This window comes from Mirounga leonina, unplaced genomic scaffold (assembly GCF_011800145.1).
Source record: "Mirounga leonina isolate KUSES-001 unplaced genomic scaffold, KU_Mleo_1.0 Mir_53, whole genome shotgun sequence".
Lineage (NCBI taxonomy): Eukaryota > Metazoa > Chordata > Mammalia > Carnivora > Phocidae > Mirounga > Mirounga leonina.
The window spans coordinates 67,060,313-67,078,549 of NW_023270807.1; the positions used below are offsets into that span (position 1 = coordinate 67,060,313).

The 18,237-nt window shown below is 44.4% G+C and overlaps 1 protein-coding gene across 9 annotated transcripts in view; it reads right to left on the reverse strand.

The window, feature by feature from the left end:
- Nucleotides 1-18,237, reverse strand: part of FYN (FYN proto-oncogene, Src family tyrosine kinase) — a 211,576-nt gene that overhangs the window by 54,998 nt on the left and 138,341 nt on the right. For 6 of the 9 annotated variants that reach the window (XM_034991851.1, XM_034991853.1, XM_034991856.1 and 3 more), the window contains one exon: nt 1,527-1,784. In XM_034991851.1, coding sequence (XP_034847742.1) covers nt 1,527-1,773 — 247 coding nt within the window. In that variant the 5' untranslated portion in view covers nt 1,774-1,784. Of the gene's footprint in view, nt 1-1,526; nt 1,787-4,106; nt 4,127-6,224; nt 6,467-18,237 lie in introns of those variants that run through there. The other 3 variants (XM_034991849.1, XM_034991850.1, XM_034991857.1) reach the window with 3 other exon arrangements.

An 18,237-nucleotide genomic window follows, 5' to 3' on the forward strand; every position in this document is an offset into this window, starting at 1 on the left:
ATTAACATAACATAATAAAATTTAAAAAATGTAAAAAAAAAAAAGATTGTCCCTGACTACAGTATAGACTCCCATGTTCAAGGCAACTATTCCCTTCTGGTGACTTTATGAATGATACCTGCAGACACAGGGATTCGTATCCAGCATTCATGAGTGAATGAACAAGGTCAATGTCTGCATCAGCAGAATTCAGTCTGGTTGGCAAAGAACTCAGCAGGCACAGGAAGTGTGTGCTGGTGCATTTTTGGCTCTTTTTTTCCCCTTCTGCATCCTCAGAGACAGATTTCCATAGAATGCCTCTTTCCTTCTTCCCTCCATCCCAGGTGCCTTCCAGGAAGGTAGGAAAGATTAGTAAGTATACTAACATTCATTAGCTCCTGCGAGGCCTACTTTAAAGAGAAAGTTGGATCCACTACAACACAATGATACAATGCCCAAAGCTCTGGGTCAGGTCCCCTGGATATAACCACACTGCCATGTTGCATGCAAAGGGAAAAAACCCCTGCTAATGTCTCAGTAGTGCCAACTCCCCAGATAAAAAGGCACAGTGAGTCCTTATATAAGACTTCTGCTCCCAGATGAGCCAAGAGCACAAGGGTTGATGTATATTTCTTTAAACTTTTCTAATAAACAAAACAGTTTTGGAACAAATAATGTCAAGTATCTAGTTACCATGATTCACATGCTGGGAGATGATCTGGAAGGCTAAGGATGTATGAGATAACTTTCAAATATTTTGCAAAACATATGTCTGAGAATGTATGCCAGATATTTTACAAAGTATTAGCTAAGTCAGCAAATGTACATGGCAGTAAAACAGAGCCTCGTGGTGGGAAAGAGAAGGAAACTTAAAAAAAAAAGAGAAGGATTCCTTAAGGATACATAACATTTGATTTTGAAATACAAGAGATAAACGATACACTTGACGGTTGATAAACTCTGTCATATGGAAGATGATGGGAAGATGAGAAAGAGAATTAATGAAGATCAGTGGCCAAAACAAACGCTGCCAAACATCCCCACTGGCTGGGAGGTGACAGGCAGGCTGACAATTAGGAAGATGAGGGAGAAGGTGCTACCGCCTGCAAAGTGGCTCTTAACTGGGGGATGGGAGGAAAGTGCACTGATATCCAGAGGACTCAAAACATACATTCTCAGATCCAGTCCTGGAGCTTCTGATTCGAAAGATGTGGGATGGGACTCAGCATTTTGAAAAAGCTGCTAGTTATTCTGAGTCAGCCAGCCAAGGTTGAGACCACTAATTGGCCTCGAGTACCTTAGTAGAAGCTGCTATCTCCTAACCCATGCAGAGTACTCCCAGAGCAGCTACTTGGGGCCACCTCGCACCACTGTAGCCAGCATTTCATTTGTCCATCAAGCCCTGTTTGTTTTAATAGCCCTTCATCTGGCAGTGGGTAGATGGAGACTGATGATGAAAAATGTAATGTTAAATCCTTAGTCAAAGGGAGCTGACTGGAACACAAATGTTCAATTGACAAAAGAATAAAGAACAGCCTAATTCTTACCCGTTCCTCCCCTGGTACGCAAGGTCCCGGTATGAGATGAAGAGTTCACACCCCCAAAGACGGTGAGTCCTTGGCCCCCCGCTGCGTGGAAGTTGTTGTAGTTAGGGATGGAGGTCACGCCGAAGCTGGGGTAGTGCTGCGGGGTGGGGTCTGTGCCATAGCGGTACCCGGAGCTCTGGGTCAGGCTGCCGTCCCTCTCCTCCGTCAGTTTTGTTGCTTCTTTATCCTTACATTGCACACAGCCCATTATCTAAATTCCTGCCGAAAACAAAAGGGAGGCACGTGAACTTGCATGCTCCTTAGCTGCTGGGTTGCTGGGTCATTTATAAGGCTCGCCCTTGGCTATTTCAGGCCTAAAAGGGAAGGAGGAAAAGCAGTGGCTAGGGCTGATGGTTAGAAGCGATCTCACAGCCCTAAACTTGACAATCACATTCGTTCCCCATGTGCTCTGGGTGACAGGAGCCACACAGCGTGTGGTCGCCAGGCAGCAAGGTCCTCACATGAGGCCTGCACCCCTTAAAATCCTCGAACATTACACACCTGCTTAAAGATAGCCCAAGACTACTTATTATGCTTTTCTTTAGTCATCTAAAAGAATAATGTATGCTCTAGGAAGTGAGTCCATGCAATATGAGACCAAAAACCTCCATTATGGGGAAAAAAAAAAAAAATCTAAGCAAGAAGGTGGAGGAATGCTGGAAAAGCCAGAAGACAGCTCCTGAACAGCTCACCATACTTCTTTTCTCACGGGTACCCATTCTTCAGGCACACACCTGGTAAATTTTAAGCAGTAAGATGATGGTAAGTATCAAAATTAAGAAATCATTGCTGGATGAAAAATAAAATTAGGGGCGCCTGGGTGGCTCAGTTGGTTAAGCATCTGACTCTTGCTTTTGGCTGAGGTAGTGATCTCAGGGTCGAGAGATGGAGCCCCACGCTGGGCTGGGCGTGGAGCCTGCTTAAGATTCTCTCTCTCCCTCTCCCTCTGCCTCTCCCCCCCTCTAAAAAAAATTAAAAAATAAAATAAAATTGGTAGAAACTAAGAGGTCTGGGTATATTTGCAGGATGTCATGATAGCCTACAGTAACAAAATCATTTTCAGCTGCTAATTAACTTTCCAAATTTCCATTAGCTTTTGACATCTTTCAAAAATATTAAAAAAAAATCAATCTCATGTTCTAGAGTTAGTGGTGGACTAAAAACTCAGGTCATTGTCACCCCACCCTCCTCCAACCTACTTCTCCTGTGCTTATTGTAGAAATGCAACCATCAATGACTGACTTGCTCAAGTCAGAATCCTGAGAAGCAACCTATTTGCTTCCTTTTTACTTTTCACTCTCCCCATCTCACACTCTACTATCCAAACATGCCGAACTTCTCAGTTACTTCAAGGTTCAGTTTTTTCTGCTTTGCTTTAGGCCTTGGAATGTGGCCTTGAACATTTTTTCCTGATGTGCAACATATTCTTCGTGTTCCAGGTAAGACACTGCTTCCTCTGCAAAGCCTTCTCTGATCCCCGTACCCACCTTCCAAGGCTGGGGGGATGCTCCTTCTAAGTGCTCCCATGGCATCCTGATTTCTCCTATCATGGCACCTATTGTGCCATATTAAAACATGGCTTGTCCACTTATCTCATTGCCCAGTGGACTGCGGGTTCCAGGAAAACAGGGCCCTGTCCACTTTTGTCAGAGCTATAATGCCAATGCCTGGCACACAGCAGGTGCTCGATAAACAGCAATCAAATGAGTGAAGATTCTCTAGCCCAGTCTGTTTCTCTTTCACCCTTTCTCTCTGCATCCAAGACCATCCCTTCTCTCAGCGACTTACATTTGCAGTTGACCCTGCATTTTTTAATCTATTGGTATGTGTGAAAAAGAAAGAGGATTCAGAAATACAAGGTTAATTCGGTTAAATGATCGTACTTTGGACTATAATACTCTGTCAGGTTGATGGGGGTAGGTAGAACATGCAATGGATGCCCCTTCCAAAACTCTGAAAAGTGGCCCATATGGAACCAAAGGATCAAATAAGAAACACATGACACCATGTGTAATTATATGTGTTCACCGGAGAGGGCAAAGCTGGTACAGGAATGGAAGGGACTTGCAGTAGTGAAGAAGAAAGAAAGAACTAGTTTTTCTTAGTATCTTGCAATCCAAAGTGGGGAATGCCACATCAGATACAGAGACTCTTGGCGGGGGGCACTGCTCTGAGCACTGTTTTTCTGGGGAAAAGGGACATGAAAGCAGCATCAGACTGCTCTAACGTCCTCTTACATTACACATTTCAATAAATACTTATGGAATTCACTGTCAGTTCCTGAGAATGGAAATGTCGGGAAATGAGCCACCTACTGCTTGAGCTGAGATCACCCAATCTGGAACACATTTAAGCGTAAATCATTCGAGATTAACTTACAGTATACTGGGTCCAACATGCTCTCTAACTTATGGTAGATGAATGCCAGTTTAAAAAATTTCCAGTAGGAAATGCAAACTATGTCCAAGGCATGATTTATTGAAGGAATTTCATCATTTGTTGTTGGTATTGCTTCATAGGATTGATAAATATCTTGCTTACTTTATATTAACTCCTTCATGGCAGAAAGTTGCTTTGAGCTCCCACAAAGGCCAGACAGAAGACAGTTCTTGTCCCAGGCACTTTTTTCAGGCATTTCACTGATCTACTGTAATTAGAAGATGTGAGACCTGAGTCACAGTATCACATCATTTACATCAGCGATTCTCAGCTGGGGTTGACTTTATTCCTCTCACCCCCACCAAGGGACATAGTAGGCAATGTCTGGAGATACTTTTGGTTGCTACAACTCAGGGATAAGAGATACTACTGGTACCTAGTCAGTAGAGGCCAAGGATGCTGCTAAACATTCTACAATGTAGGACAGCCTCCAACAGCAAAGAATTAATCGGCCCCAAATGTTAGTAGCTTCAAGGTTGAGAAATCCTGATTTATGGAGGAGAAAGAATTTATAGCCATATCTTCGAAACAGTATGTAACAGCTGTTTCCCTTATATGTGTGATCAACATGCAATTCACAATGCCTTTCTTAGGAGAACAGGCAGGCTAGGTAGAAGGGCACAATTTTAAAAATTGGTATGAAATGCTGATTCTTCCCTAGAAGATTGTTCCTTGTGATAGAGAAAAGAATCTAAACCAATGAGAACTCTCATTACAAACTACTCTTTCAACTGCAACAAAAGAAAACAGAAATGACACGTCAGAACCCCACTGAAAACAGGACCTTATATCTAACCAAACTAAGAAAAAACTCACCTTTCACAATCCACCAAGAAAAAGCATTACCACTGAAATAAACAACTAACACCATATATAGACCTATGAAATAATGAAAGGAAACAAACAGTAATCTCCTTGATGGCAGCTTATTTTTTGGTTTTGTTTTAGTATCCCATCCTGAGGGTCTAGAACAGTGCTATACGCTCTGGGAGCTCAATAAATATTTGTTAAATGATTACAGTGCAAAAACCCAAAACTCAGTCAAAATCATTTTGGAGAAAACAGTTTTCTTTTGTAGAAGGGACAGCTCTGTTACCACTTCATACATTTGCAGTTTAGAGTAAGAAATGTTTCTGCACAGGTCTTGCTTACTCTCTTCCCTTTGCTGACAAACATAAAGAGACCAAAATAAATCAGTCAATGCAGGCTCAAGACATTAAAAGTTAATCACAATGAAAATATTTGTGTAAGAACTTGTGGTCTTCTTCCTCCCACTTGGGGCGGTCAGACTAACCATTTCCTGACGGAAGAGTCAGAAGCCGCTCTGTGAGCTGTACCGAACATGACTTCAGGCTCCTTGCCATGAGACAAACTTCTGAGCATTTGAGTTAAAATAAAAACATCCTTTATTACATATGGTTCTGTGGTGTGGCATTTATGGCCAATGCTGTAGGTCCATTATGAACATATAATGTACTAATATACTTGCCCGAGATCTGTGGGGCACTGGGAAACAAGGAATAATGCCGTTCCAAAAGTGGGACCTTGGAATTACTCTGAAGAATAAATCCTACACCAGGAACTCATGGCCATCCTTCTCTGCATGTTGTTGTGCCTAGAGAAACTGATGGACAAGCACTTTGACCAATAAGATCCTGTGACTGTGGTCGAGGTGTCTGGATTATAGCCACGAAGCCCCCCTATTCTTCAGTCCTTTGGCAAAACCAAAGGGCTCTCTTTCTATTACGCAAGGAAAACCTGATTTACATAAAATTTCCTTAGTCCTGTGGATCTTATGTGTGCCAACAGCATTAAGCAACTCAGGGAAGAGTTGTCAAAGAGAGAACCCGAGGACTGCCACACCCGCACCGTCTGGTGCTGGCCACATGTGGCCTCAGAATCCTTCTTCACATAAGCCCTCGAGTGAGCGACTGAAACCGACATAAAAGATGGACGCTATCCCCGATTCTGCGCCTAGGCTGCTTTGATCCAGAATGAGTCTGGCTGAACATACATTCCCTCCATCGACGCCCAAGACCACGGTCCGGCTGCTAGGTGCACATCAAACACAGATAAGCTCACGCTTCCTTGCACGCCACTCAGTAAAGCAACACCCATACGCTCAGGTTATAACGCTGCAGGACTTCAGAGAAGATTTCAGAGAGCTAGGTACCAAAAAGGGGGAAAGGCCATTGGCAGTCTTCTGCAAAAGCAAATTACCTTCTCTCGAGACACATAAACTTGGAGGCAGAGGAGGGATGGCCGGAGGAAGGCAGGTGAAAGTGACAACAAATAATTTTAATTTCAGCAGTGTGAGCACTTCTGTCTCAGAAGTTCCCATCCTTGCTGCTGACAGTGCAGACTTGGAAGAGTGACAGGTCGAGCCACACTGGCCTGCACTCTGATGTGGCATGTTTCCTGCTGGTACCATTCACCATCCCTTTAGCTGGTCTCCACTTTACCTGGGTGAAAATCATAATAAAAGTAAAGGAACAAGGAAGGGAACCTAGAAACCAAACACAAGCAACTGAGATGGGGACAGTTGAAAAAGAATTTAAAGCTGAATTGTAGATCGACTGCACAGTCTCATACACTTCTCTGGGAACATGGCAAGAACTGGTGGTTTAATGAGCAACCACCCTTTTCTGGGCAACAGTAACACCATAAGGCAAGAGGGTGAGATGTGCAGAAATACATCAGAAATGACTTGACTTCTGGGGAGAAGAGCCATGGCAGGGGGTTCTTGGTCCTTGTCAGATTGGAAACACCCACAAGAATCAACCGGAGGTATCGAGCTACATTCTCCATAGAGAAAACAAATCCCTTGAAAGTGTAGGAAAGGCTTGCTTTAGTTTTCACCACAGAAGTGCTGGAAGCCGGACGTTCAGAGACAGATGAGTGCCACATTGGTAGCAATGGCTGTTGGGACACAGAACCTGTCACCCAAATTTCCCAGCACTTTCAATCCTTTATGATGGGACTTTCTTCTTTGTAGGACACCACCCACAAGAGAGTAGGGGTGGTGCTGTCTTCTGGGGACACCAGGACAGAAGGGCCAGTGCTGACCGGGAAGGCTGGAGAGAAAGCAGGACCATGTTGGACCGTCTTGGAAGTGCAGACACTCCCCAAAGTCCCTGCCACAGCTGGGATGGGATGTTGGGCATATAAATACTCGAGGCCTGAACCTCAGTATTGGTATGGGGTCCAGCCAGTAGTCCCAGATGGCTAAAAAAAAGAATACAGAGGACTCTGCTTCTTTGCTGCCAAATGGAAGGAAGGAGTGAAAATCTGTGCCTTGCTGAAAAGGTGGTGTGGTAGGCAGAACTCCAAGGTATGCCCCAGATTCCTGCCCTTTGTGTGACAAACCCCGTATCATCCCTAGGACTCGTGACTGATGGGATAATCACTCCCTTGATTAGGCTATTTTATTTGGCATGGTTGACTTTAACAAAGAGAAATTATCCCAGGTGGACTTGACCTCACCAAGTGAGCCCTTGAAAGGGACTGGGCTCTCTCTGGAGAAGTAGATACCAAGTGTAAGAGGCATTCTGGTGGAGGGGGGTGGGGATGTTCTCCACTGCTGGCTTGGCAGATAGAGGGGGCTATGTGGCCTTTAGGAACTGAGCACAGCCCCCAGATGGCAGAAAGCAAAGAAATGGGGACCTCAGTCCTATAACTACAAGGAACTAAAGTGGGCCAAGAACCTGGAAATGGATTCTTTCCTCGTCAAGGCTTCAGATGAGAATGCTGTTGGCCAATGCAGCCCTGGGAGCAGAGAGCTCAGCCACACCATGCCCAGATGCTCAGAACTGTGTGCTAATAAACGGGGGCTGTTTAAGCTGCTACGTTTGTAGTAACTGGTTACACAGCAAGAGAAAACAAATACCTATTTCGGTGGAATGGGCACCACTGAGGTGAAGGCTCCAATCTTGGTAGTGATGACCAATATCAAATGAGGGCTCACTGCAAGCTGGGCACCGTGCTATGTACTGGAACATCCTATCTCACTCGATTCTCATAACAGTCCTCAGACAGAAGTATTATGCTTTTCCCTCATTTGACAACAGAGGAGCAGAGAGGTTTGAGACTTTGTCCATAGTTCCGTCAGGGGTGGTGAAGCCAGACAGACTGATTCCATGGCTGGCACATGGAGCCTGTAGACCAGAGTTGCTTCCTGCCCCACGGACTCCTGGCCAGTCCATGTAAGCATGTGGGTGTGTGGTCAGAGGGGCCTCTGGGGATGGCTCCCTAGTGCCCCAGAGCCCAGCTTCCTGTGCATGACTAATGGGGGCCCTGACATCAGGGACTGGGCCTCACTCCCCCACATTCACACCCTGCCCCAAGACCGTGGGCTCTGTAAGGGTGCTGGGACCATGCGAGGCGTGGTGAGTCACCGGCTTCCTTCATGTGGTGTAGGGTCTTAATGAGCGTTTGAACCAACGACACTGAAGCTCCCCTTAGTTTCCTGATATTTCCTAGATGTGGTGTTTATTTATTTATTTATTTATTTTACCTATGTTGGGGGGGGAGAGAGAGAGAGCACAAGTGGGGTGAGGGTAAAGGAATAGCAGGCTCCCCGCTGAGCAGGGAGCCCGATGCGGGGCTCGATCCCAGGGCCCCGGGACCCCGACCTGAGCCAAAGGCAGATGCCCAACAACAGAGCCACCAGGCGCCTGTGGTGAGTGTTTATATACACCACAAAGGAGTGAGCACTGGTTTCCTTGGTATAAGTGAGCTTGCGGACTGCACTTAAAACATGATTTGCTATACAGGCAAAACTTTCTGGAACATATTTACTGTATAAACAGAACACAAGCAATGCTTTCTCCAAGCACAAAATAACAGATTTCTACTCTTGGTGGAGTCCCATGAGGGACAACACCCTCCCCCTACCCAAGCAATAAAATGTCACATCTTTGAGGTGCAAAGACTGATGTAGACCCAGGAACACGTACAGTGCAGACACCAGTCACGTGCAAGAGTGGGAGAACAGAGCCTATTTAAAAATCAAATCAAAGCTTTGCTTTGGAAATAACAAGAGGTGGTGTTGGATGATCATTTGTGCATGACTCTGCAAGGTCCTCTGGAGGGTGAGGACAATGAATCTTGTTCTGTACCGCACAGCAAAGGACCCGAACTCATGTAAATCACTCTCACAAATGTCACATCACTTTAAGAAAAGAACCACATTCCTGGGACCTAGATTTTTTGGCTACCACCCTGGTTTGTCTTGTTCAAATCACCCCCCATGCCGAGAAGCAGTGGCTCACTCCCTGCAGCATGTTCTCCTTTCCCTTCTCTAAAACCTTCCATTCCCTGATGCCCGGAGAGTCAAACGTACTTAATAAAGAAAGAAATGGAAGCATTAGACCCCGATGGTGAGATTTAACACTGCAGTCAACAAAGAGCTGGAACCATTCCCAAACCCAAATGGCCAAATGAGGTTTTAACACCAAACCATGGAAAGGCTCCAAAAGGAGCGAAGAACATTTTCTTCTTACATTCACTTCACTTCAGATCTCACGGTTAAGACTAGGGGGAAATGGTGATAAAAAATAAGGATATGTTTTAACTGTCTATGCCAAAGGGTTCAGAAAGAATTAGAGCACAGATTATAAAGTTTTTCAGGCCTTCTCCCACCCCTTTTGGGAGGGAAAAAAGGTTCCTTAGTGGTTACTAGCTTAAATTTTTATTTTTATTGATATATAATTCACATACCATAAAATTCACCCTCTTAAAGTTTACAGTTCAGTGGTTTTATATTTTCTATACACATATTACATATACAAATACATTATATATGTGATATGTATATTTAATATACAAAGGAAACCACTGTCACTATCTAATCCTAGACATTTTCATTACCCCCAAAAGGAACCTGTACTCATTCAGGAGTTACTTCTCATTCCCTTCTCAGACTTACACCTGACAACCAGGAGTTTTACGTCTTTATGGATTTGCCTATTTGGACATTTCATATGAATGCAATCATATAATATGTAGCCTTCTGTGACTGGCTTCTTTCTCTTGGCACACGGTTTGCAAGGTTCATTCATTTTGTAGCATGAATCAGTACTTCATTCCTTTTTATGGCTGAAAATATTCTGTTGTATGGATACACCACTTGTTTACCAATCATCAGTTGATCAACATTTGGATTGCTGTCATTTCCTGGCTGTATGAAAAATGAGGCTATGAACATTCATGCATAAGTTTTTGTGTGGACATATGCTTTCAATTCTCTTGGGTTCATATTTTAATATGTAAGGAATTTATATAGATAAAAACCCCCCTAAGATTAGGTAAATGGGAAAGCATGTTAATTGGCAGTTCAAAGAAAGGAGAAAGGACTTGTGAAACTTATGGGAAAATGTTACCTTCAGTAGTAATCAAAGAAACACAATGTTGATTAATGAGAGACTTTCACCTCTCAATTAACAAAATTTCAAAAGGAAGTCTGCCCAATAGTGACGGAGGTCCCCCGAAATGCCTGTTCTCATATATTGCTGATAGAAGACCAGGAATTAGTGTATAACCGTTTCATAAACCAATTTGACAATATTATATATATATAAACAACCTTAAAAATGGGCCTGTTCTTTGTGAATCTGTGCTAAAGAGACACTTTTTGAAAAATGACACATGAAGAGGTCCTATGACATGTTATTTATAATTTGAAAGTCAGAAAACTTGCTAATTGTTTAACAAGAAGATGATGGTTAAGTATATAATAAGAAATGCCGTTCATGTAAAGTAAAACAGAAATTAAAACTTCCGGTTACAGAAAATAATCAGCAATACAGAAAAATGCTCATATTACACTAAGAAGGATCACATGATTGTGACTATATGACAAATGCCTAAAAAATTGTTTGGAAGGAAAGATACCAAGATGCTTGCTGGTGGCGTGTGGGGGAATAACACTATGGGTGACTGTTCTTTCTTCTGTTTTTTCCCCTCAGATTATCTATACTGAGAAAGCACAATTTTTATGAGAATAAATAATTTTTTAAATAGGAAAGATTCCTTTAATTTTATCTGTTACTGATTTAATTTGTATATAAGTATATAACCATACATTGATGAAGTATGCTTTGTGAACTGAAAAATTAAGAGAAGGAAAGAGAGTAACTGATTCTAAAAAAATTTTTTTTTCTTCTTTTTTTTTTTTTTGAGGGGCACAGAGACTGTTTATTGAGTGGCAACTGATTCTAAAAATTAAGAGAGGGAGAGAGAGTGACTGATTCTAAAGTCTGTTAGGAAGCAACCTCTCCTCCTGGAAGGTTTGAAAGGTGAAAGGTACTGAAGGACAGAGAGATTTCCTTTTCTTTTTAATTAATTTATTTATTTGAGAGAGAGATAGAGAGAGAGAGAAAGAGGGAGAGAATTCTCAAGCAGACTCCCCACTGAGTGTGGAGCCTGATGCTAGGCCTGATCCCAGGACCCTGAGATCATGACCTGAGCTGAAATCAAGAGTTGGCTGCTTGAGCCACTGACCAAGCCACCCAGGCGCCCCTTAGGACAGACAGGTTTCTGAGTGAGTCTTTATAACATCTGTGCTGGGAAGTGGGCAGTGAGGGAGCAGTGCTGGGAGGGGTGGTGAATCACCCAGATGGGCAGCCATGAAAATCTAATTAAGGGCACAGATTAAGCAAAGCCATAACACAAACAACTTAGAGGACCATGTAGGTGGCAAGTGGCAAAATGTGGGATATCAGAATCAGAAGTCGGGTGGCTGGATTAGTGGGTTCTTGAGAACCTTCAAGGCCCAAGCTCCTAGGTACCTGGGGAAACCCAATAAAGTCAGAATGACAGTACTCTGAACAAGTCAATGTTGGAATATAACCGAGGAGTTCTGGATTTTAAGGTATCTGCAAGACCTCTCTGTGAGCGAGGGCCTGAAGACCACACACTGGCATGGCTCTAGGGAGGTGGGCAGAATGAAGTGAAACACTTTGTTCTTTGGATGCTCACTGTTGGTGGAGACAAGGGGACTTGCTTAGGGCACCAGGCAGAAAAATTCTATACTTTTCTCTCACTTTTCCTCTTGTTGCCCTCACCCTTTCCTGCTGGGACATTCAGCCTGGCATTTTGATGGTGTGACTTCTTACTCTGACTAGAATTCCCCAGTCCTTAGAATCTGGTGCATTCCAAGCAGGGCACAGAATAGTAACCAACACTGGTTTATGCAACCTAAAATTTTTCAGAAACATAAAAGATTCAACAAAGATGCTTCTTCCTGATGTTGATATTTGGCCAAACATCTTTCTACTCTCCTTGGCCCTGTTATATAAAAACAACCAGAGGAAAACAAAAATAAACATGTAGGCTTCCTTTCATGAACTGGCAAAAGGAAACGAGAGAGTCAGTGTCACATCTGGGCCACAGTGGTAGAGACTGGCTTTCTGGGCTGAACTGGCCAAGGGCCCAAGGGTCGGGGTGTCACCTGGTGGAGCCACGAGAAAGCACATTAGCACAAAGCAGCTGTGTGAACAGGCGTCATCAATGCCCCCTGCCCGCCAGTGTGGAGAATGAACGCTGAGGAGGTTCTCTCTCCAAGGCCAAACAAAAACCCTCTCTGCCAATCTTTTTAGTCTCTATGGAGGTTCCTCGCCAGATGATTCTGCAAATGTGGCCTCTTCCTTTCAGAAAACAATGAATTCTTTTTCCCTTTAATTCATCAGTTAAAGAAACAGAATGGACTTTGAATAAGGAAATTTTACTTTTCTTCTTTTTGCCCTCGAGCTCATGTTTGTGTTTGTGTCCCCACGAGACCCCCTTTCCACTGATGACTTATCTGGAGTCAGAGCACTCTGAGAATTTGGTTGTGAAGCCACTTGCATTGTGTTTTTGGCACTGAAGCAGATGTCTTTTCTTTGAAGAATGACGTGAAGCCCTGGCCCCCCTCCCCTGGATCTTTATGTTGGCACTTTCTCAAGTTGCAAGGAATCAGCAACACTCTGGGCCTTCACTTCTGCATCCCTTGCAGTGGTTTCGAATTTCAAAGCTTCTCGGCAGCTGTTTTGGTGTGAATGCTGATAAAGTAGGCCTTCAGAAAACGCGCCCCTAACTCCATGGCCTTTACTGGTTCAAGGAACAACAGTGACAGTGATGACGGGAACAAAGGAAACACAGAGGCCAGTGGACTCTAGCCAGTCTCCTCCTACCACTTCTGCGCCTGAAGGGAGTGACGACCGTCTCTGCCTTCCCTGGAGCTTACTTTTCTTACCCGCATTGAGCCCAGGTTGGCTGACTCTGTGGTAGTTGCATCCAAGCTGACTGCCTATAGAGATCCGAGGAAATTAACAAGGAAGTTAACATGGGAGATAGTAAGGAAGAGGAGGAGGATGGGGACCCACTGCAGGGACGCTGTCCCCAGCAGCATATAAAAACGGTATCTGGAATGACAAACTGCGGCCACTCTGTGTGGGAGGAACATGTGTTGCTAGAGCACTCATTGATGACCTACTTGGCACCAGATAGAAATCCTGTCAGGTTTCTGTTAACAAAGCTGAAAAGGAAAGACGTGGTTTATATACCAGCATACATTTTGTAAACACCGTCGCTTATAAAATTTACAGTAAAGCAATTCAATAGACTTTTCACTTGGCATGTGAATGCAGCAGAGTGTGAATTTTAGAGTGTCTTGCACAGTAATTGAACTTGGGGTTTATCTTCTTAAAGAAGACAGCACAGCAGATTGTCCCCTTGCAGATTCTGGTATCACAGCCTTGCAATGTTGAGGCCCGAATCCAGATGACTGAGAATGGGTAGCGGGAGGATGAGGTGAAGGGTGGGCAGACTGCTCCCTCTGCCACCAGACTCACCCCCCTCCTCCACAGTGAGGCCTACGGCTATGCACCCGAAGACTCCACTTTCAGCTTCCCTTGCAGCTAGGAGGGCCATGTCTGATTCTGGCCAACCAGCTGAGAATGGCTGTGATATATCCAGCCCCTGTGTCTTTAAAGGAGACTGGATTGCTCTCCATCCTCCTTCCCACTTCCTGTGGGCTGGACAGTGGATGTGGTGCTGGTGAATCGGCTTCCTCCAGGCAGAGGATGGCAACCCGACAGGGACTGGCAGAACCACAGGACACAGGAACCTGGGCCCTAGACAGTCTTGGAGAGCATGGCTGCTCATCTGCCTTAGAGCTGTGATCTGTGACCTAACACGAGAGACGCATGAACGTCTATCTTGTGGGAGCCACCGGATTTTTGTGGGGAGGAGCGAGTGGGGTCTTTTTGTTATAACAGGTAGCCTGTAACCTACCACAAGAAGGAAGGAAATCTACCATAGAGGTCAAAGGTGGCTCTATTGGTCACTTACTTGGTTTTTTCCCCCATAGTCTCTAGAACCAGTAAGAGCTTCTATCCTCCGTTGATACTGACAGTTAAACTTGTATTAAGGCAGGTTAGTAGGATAACAATAACAAATTGTAACAATAGCTACCATTTATTGAGAACTTATTTTGTGCTTGGCACTTCACATATGGTATTTCATTTAATCTTCAGGACAACCTTGAAAGGGTATTCCACAGTCAAGGAATCTTGGGCTCACAGAATTTAAGTTAACTTGTCTGGGGTCACCCAGTCAGTGGGACCTGGATCCATGTCTAATGCAATCATATCTTCTTCCTACTACCCCACGTTTCCTTTTGAGAAGCATGCTCTGTTCCTAGCCATTTTCTTCATACTTTTTGAAAAGAACAAAGAATGAAAGATTTAATGGTGTGACAGGAGTTGGGCATTGCTGTGTCCTACCATTATTTCATTTTTTGCACTAGGGCTGAAAGTGCTCTTTAAGTGTTCTTCTCTTTACAGTGATCCAGCTTAGGACTGGCTCCTAAGTCTCTAGGACATTTCAGTCCTGGGTACCAGGCTCCTGGATTGGAGCAGGTCTGGGAGCAGTGATAAAGCTGGGACAAGGCTGTGAGTTGCCACGTGGTCCAGAGCATATCACTTGACACTGTGGAGCCTGGTTTCCTTCTTGGTCGAGCAACAGGCCTCAACAAGGAGCTCTAAGGATTCATACTAAGCCTAACACTCCTGAAGGAGCCCAGAACCCTCCTGTACACACTCAAGCAGAACCGATTCTATAAACAGGCACAGAGGTCTCCACTCTCCACAGCCCTAGAGGCCTGTTATCAATCACGAGCACCCACGGAGTAACGTGACCAAGTAGCCAGGTTTGGCTATGAATGCTCCCTCTGCCATGGCCAGAGCCTGGACCATGCATATTATGAGAGTTTTAATGACGTGATAGGAGCTAGGCATTGCTATGCCCTACAGTTTTTATTTTTTTTTGCACTATGGCTTAAAATGTTCTTTCTTACTGTGGTTTTCAGAAGACCCAACTATGCCCTCCATGTCTCTCTGCTGCTAAAGTGAAGGACAACTTATGATATGGTACAATCAGCTCAGGTACTCGAGACCTGCTGGGGTCTTGATCCACCTCCCCCTCCTCACAGGGAGGCTCCAATTCTCTCTGAGTCTTTCCTAGGATTGCTAGGTATAGCTGTTCTCCTGAGTTGCTGGAGATGAGGAAGTTACACAGAAAACAATAATAAGAACAAAGAAACTTCCCCCACTCCCCCAGACCAAAGTTACTCAGAAATCACCATAGTAACAAATCACCTGTTTTCAACGATTTCATTTTCCTTGCATTCTTATCTTTTTCTTTTTCTTTACAGCCCTATCTCTAGCCTCTATTCAGTAAACATATTTTGATCCTCTCTATGTGACAGGCGCTGTGCAAAGGGTTGTGGATATGGAGTCAAGTAAACAAGGCCCTGCCCGTGAGGAGCTTATGTGTACTTAGGAGGGAGACCTCAAATCTGGACTTGGGTGGGGGAGAGAGCACAGAGGGGTCTGAATTCATCCAGGCCAGCCACTGTGAGGTACCTGGCCCAGGTGAGGAGGGGGTGGGAGTTCACATGAGAGCACAGACGTGTGGTAGGGCATGGTTCCATGGGGCTTACTGGATTTGTTTCTGCGTTTACAGAGCACTGAAACATGTGCCAGGCATCATGCAAGGCTCTCAGAGGGAAGGGGTCAGGCGCCTGCTCAAAAGGAGCTTACAGTTTAATGGAATGGATATATGCAGCTGGGAAGGTGGCGGAAGATGAAGCCAGATTATAAACAGCTACGTGTCCATTTTACTGAGCACTCACTGTAGTGCCTAAAGCTGGTGTTAGGTACAATAAGCAAACGCTCTCCTTTGATCCATCAGCAGCCTTGTGAACTGGGTACTATTATTTTACAGATGGGGGCATGAGTATAGGGAGGGCAAGTTACTTGACGAAACCCCCAAAGCTAGGTTGAGCTGGATTTTAACCCACAAATGGCTGAATCTAAGACATCATCTTAACCACGTGCTAATAGGCTAAAGTATTTGCACATTATCTAGCTGATGCTTACTCAGTATTAAGCGGGAGTGGAACTGGGTCTCGACAGACACATACTGAAATGTGGGGTAGAGGAGAAGCATGGGGGAGCCAGACAGTGAAGCCAAGATTGGGAAGAGACTACACACAGGTGGACAGAAGTATCTGAGTAAGATGTGACTTCTTCAGCTGGACAAACAACTCCATCCATTCTAGCAACCTGTCTATGCCTAATTCATACCTCATAATTCATCCCCAACCGTGGCAACACTGTAGCTTTTGTTGCAAGTGAGAATACAGATCTAAAACCATACTGGCAGCAGAGGCAGTTTACCCTGGGACTATGTAAGCTACATTCTCCGAGAGCCCTATCAGAAAAAGAAGCCCAAGATCTTTTAGGGCTGGTAGGAGTGGGAGACGTGCAGCTGTGTAGATGGTTGCCTAAACATGGCAAGGACAGACAACAATGGAGATAGACACACACCTGCAATGCACGACATCTGGAAAAAGATGACTGCTGTCCACTAAAAAGGGCATGTAACAGCTAATATGCAACAATGGACTGATGACCTCTGATGTCCACAAGAGGAGACTGAAGAAGGGGCTGGGGGTAGAGGTGCAGGTGAGTATAAGGTAAAAAAGGGCCCACCACCCTCTCCCTCCAACCATGGGCAGTTTACTCCATCAAGCCAAATAGAAATGTCTTTTGGCAGAAGCGGTGTTTACACCTCAGTTTTGCATGGAATATGTAATACTAACGAATTCTTCAGGCTAATGTCAGAAGGTGGCTTATATTTTAGCTATGACAGTTCTGCTCACATCTCCAAGCTCACCACAGTCAGAGGATGGAAACTGCCTATCCACCAGCAATAGTCATCACTCGGCAGCTCTGAGCAGTGGCAATTCAGCCCAGCACTAGGCAGAACTGGCCTGTCCCCAGAGCGCATGCTGAGCTCCTGTGGAACTGCCTTACAGACTCCACGTGACAATGACCCAAGTGTGGCTGCATACTCTGCCCCAGTTCTGCTTCAATATACCCCCAACTGACGGGGTCAGTAACAATGGTACACACTTGGAATGAGCCCAGGCAACAGCTCTGCCATAATTCTTTTTGACAAAGGCTGACCTGACATGCTAGTCATCAGTCCAGGCGGGGGGGGGGGGGTCCTGTTATTAACCAGCCTACACACCCTTGGTTTCTGCTAGGGTTCATCTTTAATCTGGACACACATTTCCCGAATGCACTCTCTACTAAGTCCCCTCTTAATTTCCTACGCATTGTGCTTCTCTCTTAAGATTTGCATTTTCTACACAGGTTCCATTGCTAAAATGAAAAGTTGCTAAAAATTAGTGGATCTCTGTATCTCTTACAGAAAGTCAATTATTTGTACCAATTCCTGCCTTCCGAAACCCACTAAGCTGTTTACTAAGTTTGTTTTTCTTAGCCCATATCTTAACTGTTTTAAATCTGTGTCTGTCTTAACATGCTGGCTGGTTAATCTTCCTTTCCAGTTTTTTCATTATTTCTTCCAACCTCTGACTTTTCTTTAGCTTAAAATAAGCCTCAACTAAATTTCTCTTTTTCACTTTTGGCTCTGTTTCCCATGGCAAAACAAACAAACAAACAAACAAACAAACAAACAAACAAACAAAATTGATCACTTTTTGGTACCAGAGCATTTTTGCTTTCTCATTTAGGTCAGGTAACAAAATATCATTTATTCTCAAACCAAACCAAACCTACCCCAAACTCACCCCCTCCTTTCTCTCGAAATTCCAGCATAAAGAAGTGATGCTATTGGCAGAATTTTCAGTCTGCTGATACGAAGTACTGATAAAAATGTGGAA